The 11,383-nt window shown below is 36.2% G+C and overlaps 1 protein-coding gene across 1 annotated transcript; it reads right to left on the bottom strand.

The window, feature by feature from the left end:
* Window positions 1–1,924: 1,924 nt before the first annotated feature.
* Window positions 1,925–10,987, bottom strand: LOC138713524 (uncharacterized). Its single transcript, XM_069845695.1, has 2 exons — window positions 10,829–10,987; window positions 1,925–2,826 (listed from the first exon to the last, which is right to left on the bottom strand). The coding sequence occupies exons 1-2, from the start codon at window positions 10,835–10,837 to the stop codon at window positions 2,098–2,100; spliced, it is 738 nt and encodes a 245-aa protein (XP_069701796.1). The 5' UTR covers window positions 10,838–10,987; the 3' UTR covers window positions 1,925–2,097.
* Between the last annotated feature and the right edge of the window lie 396 nt (window positions 10,988–11,383).

Raw genomic sequence — 11,383 nt, 5'->3', positions numbered from 1 at the left:
CAAGGAATACAGATAATATGTTGCAAGGAATACTGAAAACAAAAGCCTGGTTGCGAGTATGAGCGGGTTTCAAACAGATGGTGTTGTGAATTTTGGTAATCAGCATGCGTAGGTTGATGAAAATCCCCATGCAGTTGAAGAAACAAGACATCAGCACCGATTCTCAATCAACTTATGGGCATTCGTTTTTGGTGATAGATTAATAGGGCCATACGTGCTACCACAGAGATTAACTGGGGATCGTTATCAGGATTTTCTTATTAACGTATTGAAACAAATTTCAAATAGTCCATGATTCCTTACTCCGAAGGGCAGAGGAATGCATTGCCATGAATGGACGTTACATTGAGCACCTCCTATGAACAAGTGTTCAGATCTCAAAAAGTACGTGTTGTAGGACCCATGTTTATTAGACATTATTTTCTTGTTTTGATGCATACTAGCACCTCCTAAAATATTAGATACTTTTTTTAACACCCCGTATATCAACTACTTAATGATAGCGAGATGAATTCGAGGACTCTCCTTGGAATTACTTGACATTCATCTCGCGTTATGGGAAACATCTGACAAATAAGCAGGTAATTGACTCAGGCGAGATTGTGACCCATTCTCAAGCAAAATATTGCATTAGGACACTTGCTCCTTTGCGCCGAGATTACGTCTATGATCGCCTATTATCATCTTTTCCTAATAAAATATTCAAGTACAGTACTTGTTATGAGTGAGAGATAAATTTGGAATTGTGAAATTTTCAGAGAAAAGTAGTAAGAGTGCAAAGCAAAATGTGTAGCGAATAAAGTTCAAATATTTCTCAACTAATTTTGTTACTAAAATAACAAATTTTCGTTCACACTTACTCTCCATTATGCAGAAATTAACCAATTACTTTGCCTTAACATGGTCGTAATTTCAGGATAAATAAAGTCAATAAGTTTTATTTTGACGGTATTTGGGATTGAAACTTATTACTTCGTATGAAAGAACATATATTTCTGATTAAACTGTGAAACTCTTTTAAAACTTAAGAAGCGCAAAGTATTTTGAGGTAGAATTCCACATTTCAAAATGGAAAGCCTTGTGGATTGAGAAATGAAATAAACTGCAAAGTCTTAATAGGCCTACAGCTACGAGGTGACGAGATGGCTTGCAACGTGTAAGGGACAGGGGGTGTTACTGTGATATTATTTGCGAAACACGGACGGGTGTGACTCCCGCCATACACGTGTGTATCGTTCAAGGAAAATGCATTTTAATTCAGTATCCTGTTCTTATTGTGAATGTCATGAAGTTAGTACAACACTACGTGACAGTGAATAAGGAAAAGTAAGTATTGCACACTATTATATTACCGGTATCGCATTTTTCTAATATGTCCACTACATTAATTTTAACTTGGTATTAAGTGTGAAATGCATAATAGCACCCATATCTTTCCTGATTGCCCACACATCTCAACCTGCCAGGTCACTGCATATCGCATTCCTAACACTGCACTAGCCAAATCTTCACCTCATAACAGTATCAATGTCGAGATTTAATTTCGATCACCATATCATCATCTAGGCTAATAGGAATATTTAGTCCACACCTGTGGAGTAACGGTTAGCGCGTCTGCCCGCGAAACCAGATGGCCCGGCTTCAATTCCCGGTCGGGGGAAGTTACCTGTTTGAGGTTTTTTCAGTGGTTTTCCCTCAACTCAATATGAGCAAATGATGGGTAACTTTCGGTGCTGGACCCCGGGCTCATTTCACCGTCATTATCACCTTCATCTCATTCAGACGCTAAATAACCTAAGATGTTGATAAAGCGTCGCAAAATAACCTACTAATATAGGAATATTTAAAAAGTTGATTCAAGGAAAATAAGGAATTTTGGAATACCACAATTCAGAAGGGATGAGTAAAGATACAAATGAAAACGTTTTTCGTGAACCACCATTTCAAAATGTTTAATTATTTTGCTACAAAAGTAACGAAATTTCTCACGCACTCATCTTACAAAAATAAATTCAGTCATGTTGCCGTAGCCAAGGTCATCAATAATATCAGTCGGAACTAGGAATTACGTGGAAGATTCAAGAATAGAGGAGAAGCTTAGTACACTTTCTGGGCGTTGACGTAGGGATAGGCGTAGGTGGCATATGAGTAGGGGTAGATATTAGCTCCATAAGTGAAGGGTACAGCGGCATCATGGGAGTAAGTCAGAGCAGGAACGTAGGCAGAGGAAGGCTGAACGTAGCTCAGGGTCTTGACGGGGGCCACAACAGCTGAAGACTTCACGTAGCTCTTCACGGGCGAAGACAAGTACGTGCCTGCAGGTACCACCTGCTTGTACTCGGTGGCTTTGACTTCAACGGGAGAAACTGGAACCACCTGCTTGTACTCGGTGGCTTTGATTTCAACGGGAGAAATTGGAACCACGTGCTTGTACTCGGTGGCTTTGATTTCAACGGGAGAAATTGGGACCACGTGCTTGTACTCGGTGGCTCCGAGAGGAACCACGTGCTTGTACTCTGTAGCCTTGACTTCGACGGGTGAAACCGGGACAACGTGTTTGACTTCAATCGGAGCCACAGGCACGATCTGCTTGTATTCCGCGGGTGCTACGTAGGTGGCAGCGGAGACTACATCCTTCACCTTGTCGGTCTTCACCTCGTAGGGGTACACGGCCGCCACGCCGGAGTCGACGGCGGCGTAGCCCTGGTTCTGGTGGATGCTGTAAGAAAAGTTGTCGCCCACACGATCGGACTTGACCACAGAGGACTCCACAGGGAAGACGGAGGCGGCGTTGGCGGCAGCTGCCAGGCACAGGATCGCAGCGATCTGTAGGAACAAGCAGAGATAAATAGCTGCGAAATAAAATGAATGCTTAACACACAGCTCTCGAAGGAGACTTGGAAAATAATGGAAGATGCTCTAATGTCAATTTGTACGTGAACGAGGAGAAAATAATATCAGAGTCAACAAGAAAATGGCAATAAGACCTAGAACATAGATGTCCAATTGTAACGCGTACGAGGTCACCCCTGGCGTAAGCAACCCGTAGCGCATATTCTTTAAGGTCGTTTTTCCTATTTTATATGGAAAGTTTTTGTCCTTAGCAGAACATGCTTGACGTGCAATATCTCCTGGTTCTATAAGCGTTTGGACAACCATGACCTAGAAGATTAAGAGTAAGTATTGAAAGAGAAAGAAGAATAAGATAAAAGAAAGTGCAGCAGAATAGCAAGAATGAGCAAAAAGAATCAGACCAAGACCAAGATCAAGAATAAGAAAGTATACAAGAAACAAAATCGTTGTCAAACTTCCCTTCGGCATGCACTAAAACAAGACGTAAGTGCAAGTTTGAACCAATAAATTATTGAGATTTGCGATAGATTAATTAGTTTAGGAAATTGTATATTTATTATGTAGGACTACATTTGTATATAGATCTTTTGTTAAATTATTAAGTTTTGTACTTTTGTGAACAATATCAATAAAGCTATCTATCTATAAAAAAAAAAAAAAACTTCCCTTCGGAGTCTAAAATCTTTTGAGTACACTCTACTTAAAAATATTTTTATTGAACAGAACTAGATTCTTGCGGAAGTTACTAAATAGTCTTAAATGATCAAGTTGTTATTTTTTCTCCTCTCTCTTCTCTTTTTTTACTTTTCCTTTTTTTTTTTATTATCTTGATATATTACGTAATCTTTTGTATTTGTATGCCATTTAGTACGACTTTCCTATTCAACATCTTATGTCTTGTAACCCACATGTCCTATTAGTATATTAACTGTATACTATAGGCTATCTGAAGTGAATTAATCGTCGAATTTATCTCGAGCATTTTAGGTCTTATAAATAAATTGTGTGTATGTATTGCCCTTATGTTATGTAACTGATTTCGATTATGTGTAATTTTCTACTTTATTTTATATTGTCCTTATATTATGTAACTGATCTTGACTATTTGTAATTTTCTACTATATTTTATGTAAGGTATCTTTTTGTGTTGTTTTGTAATCTATCACATAATTTTGTATTTCATGTATATTATTGAAACCTGGTTGAGTAGAAGAGAAGGCCTTATGGCCTTAACTCTGCCAGGCAAAATAAAACTACTACTACTACTACTACTAATATTACTATTACTACTACTACTACTACTACTACTACTACTACTACTACTACTACTATTACTATTACTACTACTACTACTACTACTACTACTACTACTACTACTACTTTGTATGCTATAGCGCGGGTTTATTATTCCGCGAACCCGGGTTGGATCTCCGGCGTTGGCAATACAATGGTTAGTATGCAATGGCTCTCTCTTTACAAATTTCATTCCAATAAGTCTTTAACTTTCACCTTATCTTCTTCTCATTATGGTACAGCTTAGGTGACACGAGATTAAGACGATATAGCCAGAAGTTTAACTTCTCTATGCTAGGCTCACGACCATAGGCCAGTGTCGGTAATACGTCGAAGCATTTCGAAACACACACCGGGAGCGAGATCAGTTGATAGAGGCCTACAAAGATGGTATGTTAAACCTGGTGATCATTATGAACCCGTCTCATAATAGGCCTCCATTCAGGCTTTATGGAGTTGTATGTACAGTAATCTATTGGTAACACTGCTGAATGATCTTTATCTATTGTCTATGTAGTCGAAATAGTTAAATCTTACTTAAAGTCATTTTCTTGGTTTTGTGGCCGGCGCGCATAGGGAGATCTTATCATCATGCGCGGAGCAAAGGAGAAACCTCGAGTGAGAGCGAAATGGCTACTTCCACAAAGCACCATAGTCTAGTACATACAGACACGAAGCTCAATATGTAATGAATATGCATCCATAGATAGTTGCTAACCACTAGGATCGCTACTGTCTCCTCATTACAGACAATGCGAAATAGTACCGGCACAGTCTATTGTTCCTAGCAACCTCAACAACTCAAGCTTCGTGACTGTATATACTAGACTGTGAGAGCACTCACCGCTTCTCCCCTGTCCCCGCGAGTGATGGTGAGGCTCCTCTACGCTGGCCACAGAACAAAGTAACAGTGCATAATAGACTAATTTTAGTGATAAAAGCTTGATGTTCTTAGGTTTTACTCTATATGTTCGATTTTTCGTACTCTATTATATAACTATCGTCATTATAATGCATGAAATCTGAACTTCAGAGAAATTAAAACAAGAAGATAAAATTGCCTCCACGGTTGCCTTAACAGAGTACCAAATTTACATACAAATTTTGAAATGTGTCTCGACAGTTGCCTACATATTTCTTTGTTCAATATTAACTCTGTAAGCCAGAATCAATGCACCATAACATTTTTTGCCTTCCTAGATGTGGCAACGCAATAGTATATTGCGATATAAGCGTGGTAAGTGCATTGTAACAGAATTGAGGAATTGCATACTACTTTTTTGTTGATCTTAATAAAAATAAATTATTATTAATCATTTTTAGTTTAATAAATAGTTTGCTTTTGGACGCTAACATTTTCATGTTTGTTTGTTATTTGTTGATAGGGGTCGTTAATTTGTTATTATTCGTATTTGTCGATAGGTGTTATTCATTTGTTATTATTCGGTGGCGATTGTGAAAATGTTGTAATAAAAAAATTATAGAAAGTTTAGTTTTGTCTTCAAAGAAGTAGATAGGTGACACATTAATCATACATGAATATAAATAAATAGCATATAGAAAATCTTTGTGGGTGACAGATTAATTATAAATCAGTGAAAATAAATTGCATACCGATATAGGTTAATGCTTGAATACGTATTTTATTCCATGAATGTTTCCACGTTCCACGAGTGGCGCTCAGAGCAACAACCGGAAGTCGTCAGAAATGGTTTTCATGCTTACGTCTTATCTACATTAATTCCTGACTTTTTTACAAATCTCCACTCCAATAAATTAATTTGGAAAGGGTACAGGTATAATAAGACATTAGTCATTTCCTCATAGTACATAGTGTTGCTCGACACTGATATTCGTTACTTTTAAGTAAATAAATAAAAGTTAATTTGATTGAACTATTTACCACTCATGTGTTGTAAGTTTAACTTACAAGGCCTACCAATAACATCGGTAATGTTGTTAAGAAACACGATCGGCTAAAAAAAAATTCTTTCCTGTTTTCTAGTGATCTGGCTCCCAAATGCCATTTTTGCGGTGTAAAAACGTTTTTTAATTTGGAGGAGAAATTCTAGTGTGTGAATCATAGTGTATGAAACTCGAAAGACGCAGTCGGGATGTAAAACGAAAGCCACAGTCACGGGTTCGTATCCTATTTCGGATACAGATGTTTGTCTGTCGTCAAAGTGATATATATTGTTTGATGTATCCAGCGCTTCAACTTGCTAAACATTCAATTACTGCTACCTGATTTGAAAATGTTTTGGGCAAGCATCTGAGAAGTAAACTGAATTTAGCAGCAAAATATGATTAATTTCTTAATAATCATATTAGATTACTTTTGCTACACGTTGTTTAATTTTATTGTAAATAAGTAATATGTATTACAAATACAACATAGCTAAGAGATTAAACATTATTTAGACAATGTAGCGTCTATCGTCTTGAGTACATAGATTTTACTTTCACGGTGATTGTATTCAGAGACAAATAGTTTTGGTATTCCACCGCATATTAGGATTTAACATTCCCAACATTTCAGAATTATACACAGATTCCATATTCAGGATAATATGATACGACTCTTCAGGCTTGTTATATCTGAATACTCCAGAGGAATTTCAAGGGAAAAATTGTTCCGGGGCCGGGTATCGATCCCGGACCCTTCGCTTAGTGCACGAATGCTCTACCGTTTGAGCTACCCCAGGAAAGAATTGTGACAGTGTCGTGTATAGTTCCTGCAGTAGCTCAGTCGTTAGAGCATCCGTGCGCTATGCGAAGGCTCCCGGGATCGATACCCTATTCCAGAACAATTATTACCTTGAAATTATTCAAGCCTGCTTCACAGGGAGCTTCTATCTGAAAGCCAGATTTGCATACTCCAGAGTAAGTTAGCCCTCAGGTTTGCTATGTTATCCTGACATATTACCTGTATGCAGTTCCGAAATTTTGGATATGTTAGGTCCCAGCACACAGTAGTCTCTTCTGAACACAAATTATATATTTTATAATTTTAAATAATGTGAAACTTTTAAAATTATGTTCTACATTTCGAGCATTAACTATTTAACGCCAATATTTCTCAATATAACTAATTCTGTTAACTGAACGTATTACAATCAAGTTTAGCAAGCAAATAATATATGTCAAAGTAAATAAGTAAAATATATGTCAAGTATTGTAATTAAAGCAATACGTTTTCCATACTAATTTTTGTTTACTACATGTGCATTCTATTTTTAAACAATTGCTGAAATTTTTAGTATTCTTTTCACAAATTTATTTCACTTCGGGAAACATTGAGTTTCTTGAAATAAGCCCAAATTAGATAGACGAATATCATGGCTAACAAAGAAAGTAAGATGTCGAATTTTGAATGATGATTTTACTTTCTGTTTTAACACAAGTCAAATTAATTTTACTATCCTCAATACATGTAATTTAATTTCAATGAATTTGAGTAACTTTAAATATACTTTAAAATAGTCAAATACATACGGTAATTAGTTGGAACAAAACATTTTGGGTGATATGCATAGACACTTCGCTAGCCCGCGCTACGAGCGTGCTAAACTAGCCCCGGCTATCGACTGATTACTTGTACAGGATTCATATCATATCATGTCGCTAACACTGGTTTATGAATACGAAAAACCTTAGTTCGCTGATCATCCACCGGAAGCCCGCACTAAGAATGTCTATGAATATGGCCCATTAAGTTTAAAATTTTGTGTAGTTCGAGTAAATTCTTTTTTAATCTAAATAAGCTGCAATCTTTTATTATATTTCCCCTATATACTATCCAGAAACTATGCTTGAAATTCAGAGAATTAGTGTAACTCTAGGTATGTGTAAACAAAGCAATCAATTCAAGTAAATCTAGATGTTGAATTTGCCTGTGCTCTCTATTTCTAACAAAGAGCTAGCATTTTTAATGTGTTTCAATATTTTTAAAAACAATTCATGTTTTCGTCTCTCTAAAATTTCAGGAATATTCAATTTGTAAAAAATCATTCCACATACGAAGAAACGACATAAATATCAGATGGAGACTGAACAAAGACAAAGATTTTTAAATAAATCCATCTAATGCAAGTCTTAATACAACTGCTGTGTTATTATTCTTCACGGTTTGACCCTGTGCTACTTCGTCCCGTCTTACTGCCTAAGTATTACAGTACTGTAATTATTACCTTTGGTCATGTTTTGACCACAGTGAACATCTATAGCTGCAGAAAACGAGAGAAAGGAGAAAAATAAGTTGAAATAAGAGGAAAACAAAACTTTTATATAGGCGAGAGACGAACTGGTTCCCCTGGCTTTGAAGTTTTCAGTTAGAGTAGGTTGCAACAAAATCACTCAGCATTAAACGTAGCTGTATTTAAAATATTTCAGCCGCAAGATTATATTGAAATTTTTTGACTACACTTATATAATAGTCAAAGTTATGAACCGTTAGATCACGACAAAAAGTGGTGCAAGTAAAATAACTTAGGAATATTTCAAAATTAACAACTGAAGAGCAAACGCCATGGCAACAGAACTTCAACTACCTTGATAAACATAAAAACGGCAGCAATTTTAGTTGCTACATAATCACGAACATGTATTGTAAAATATCATTTAGTGCCAAGAATTGAGTCCTTTGTCCTATTTCAAATTCATCCGTGTGCTGATTATATTATTCAGAAGCAACAACACCCCCTAGCCATGTTGTCAGCATGGCGCTAAGAGCAACGGTTTAGCTAACAAAAACGTTACACATTAGAGGGAGGCAAAAACTTCATTTTTCTGCAGGTTACCGAACTCCAGGCCATTAGAGTTCCAATTGAAGGGTTCAGAGCCATAGTGGACCAAGCGCCATTTATTAAAAACGGAGAAAGCAAGGGTTAAAATTAAATGAATACCACAGTTTAATGAAGATCGACATATCATTTAGTTTTAATGTGTATACTTCATATTACTTGCTATGTTTCCATTGAATTATGGTAATAACTTCATTTTAACCCTTGTTTTCTACTGTTTTAGTAAATGGCGCTTGGCCCACTATAATTCTGAACCCTTCAATTATGAGAAGCTACTCTTTGAGTAAACGCGGACTACTTTACGTCTTTGTTAAGGGGGCCAGAAAGTTATAAAAAATCTACTTTCAAATGTTTATGAAGTTGAATTAGTCATACAATTTTGAACAGAAGAACAATATAATATAGTTAGTTTATATTTAATGATTTTGAAGGTGTTTTCCAGCTTTAGTTTGACGTTTGTGTGAGACACAGTAGAATTGTTTTAATTTAAAATATTATGTGCATACTTCTCAGAAGACATTGCATTTTTTTCTTGAAGATAAATCAGTGAACTTTGAACAGAATTATACTCAAGTAAACTAATAAAAATTATAATTACAAGTATTAAATATCAGAATAAAATAAAATATTCTATTATTAAAAGTATAAGCATGTAAATGTGCTTCATGAGTTCACTACAAGCTCAAGCATTTCATAACGTAATTATATTTTAAGTTCCGGACTCAAGATGTTTCTAAGTTAAGGTTATAAATTCTAAATTTCACTAGTATTGTTTTATTTTTACTTTGAAACCACAGCAATATAATATGACTACAGTTGTTTTAATGCTTTGTAGATGTGTGTACTAAGTTTGGTAATATTACGTAAAATTAAATAGAATGTAGAGAAATCTGTAAATCGCTGATTTTAACAAGCGGATTTCATAACACAAAATTCTTGAAATTAACAACATTGAAAAGGAAGTAATATTTGCATAGCTGTGGTATCTGGTAAAGCTCACCACACCAGGTTAAAGCATGTACAGACCCAGAAAGAAATTTTGGGCCACCTGAATTTTGTTTCTGGGTCTCTACAGTAGGTACTGTTTGCGAAGTACTACATTTAGTAAAATTTAACATTTAACATTTTTCGACTTCCGATTTAACATGGGTATTAAGGTTTACATATGAGATAAAAAAAGCTCGTCAACAGCGAAGAAGAAGAAGAAGAAGAAGAAGAAGAAGAAGAAGAAGAAGAAGAAGAAGAAGAAGAGACTGTATACAGATTAATGGACAGTGTTATGCAACAACAGGCAACAAAATCACAATTTACAGTTATTGAGGTAAGATATTCATTTTCAATTAATTATAAAATCATAGTATAAATCTTATTCTAAATTCAACTGACTCTGACTATGGAAGAAAATAATTTCAATATAAAAACAGGGCATTATTTATCATTATAACGAATATGATGTAAATTTTGCAAAACAAACTATGTATTGGTCAGTTGTCGCAGATTACAAAATGGAGGTAAAGCAAGTGAAGAAGAACAAAAATTCGATGTTGAGAGTGAAAAATAAGAAACCATGTGTTTAGGTATTATTTTTAAGATAGTTTCAGCTATTTGCTTGTAGATGACACCAAAATCTCATTTTTACAAAATTGCTACTTGGTCTGTTGTTGCATTAACTACGTCCATAATGTTAATAAATAGCATGTCAAAAACCACTTTTTTTTTAATCAGAAATTTTGAAAGTGTATCTCAACAAATTCTAAACATGGACTCCTCCAATCATGGACAAATAAAAAGCTACAAGCAATGCGAATCAGAACCTAAACCAGTTCCGAACGCTCAGAGCAAGACTCAACAAAGGCCGGTCAAGCAGACCGCCAACTTACCACCTTCATGATGAAAATAGATGGAGATTGGCGAAGTCTATGAGAGCACAGGAGAAGACCAGACGTCGCTGTACAGAAAGCAGCTTGCGTCCTTCAGCTTTTATACACTTCCAGAGAATCCTCCCCGGTGCCTCGTGGACACCACCCCGCTGTGGCCACGCCCTCCCCTGCGACCCTTGACTGGGTTACCAGAACAAACATGGCAGACAATTTTTGTCGGCGATAATTTAAAGGCTAATGGTAACGATATCCGATTCGGCGGAGTGGGGGTAGATGCTTGATGGTCCCATATATTGTCTGTCTTCCGTTCCAAGGTCAGGGGCAGGCGCGTGGTGCGTCTTCGAAGGTAGGCGCCCGCCAGTGTTGCCAACCGCTGCATAATTGTGTCAAAAAGGTAACTCTGAAGCTTGCAAGAAAACAGGCATACGGTTTGCAAGAGAGAGTCCGTTTTAAAAATCAGTGTCACATTACTTTCTGATTACAGGTTTTACGCATTAGCAGTAATGACAGCAGCAGTAGCAGTATAATAATGAATGAGTAGTAGTAGTGATAGCA

Source organism: Periplaneta americana, chromosome 14 (assembly GCF_040183065.1).
Source record: "Periplaneta americana isolate PAMFEO1 chromosome 14, P.americana_PAMFEO1_priV1, whole genome shotgun sequence".
Lineage (NCBI taxonomy): Eukaryota > Metazoa > Arthropoda > Insecta > Blattodea > Blattidae > Periplaneta > Periplaneta americana.
Note: the sequence above shows the minus strand (reverse complement) of the source record. Positions and strands in the feature narration are given on the sequence as shown.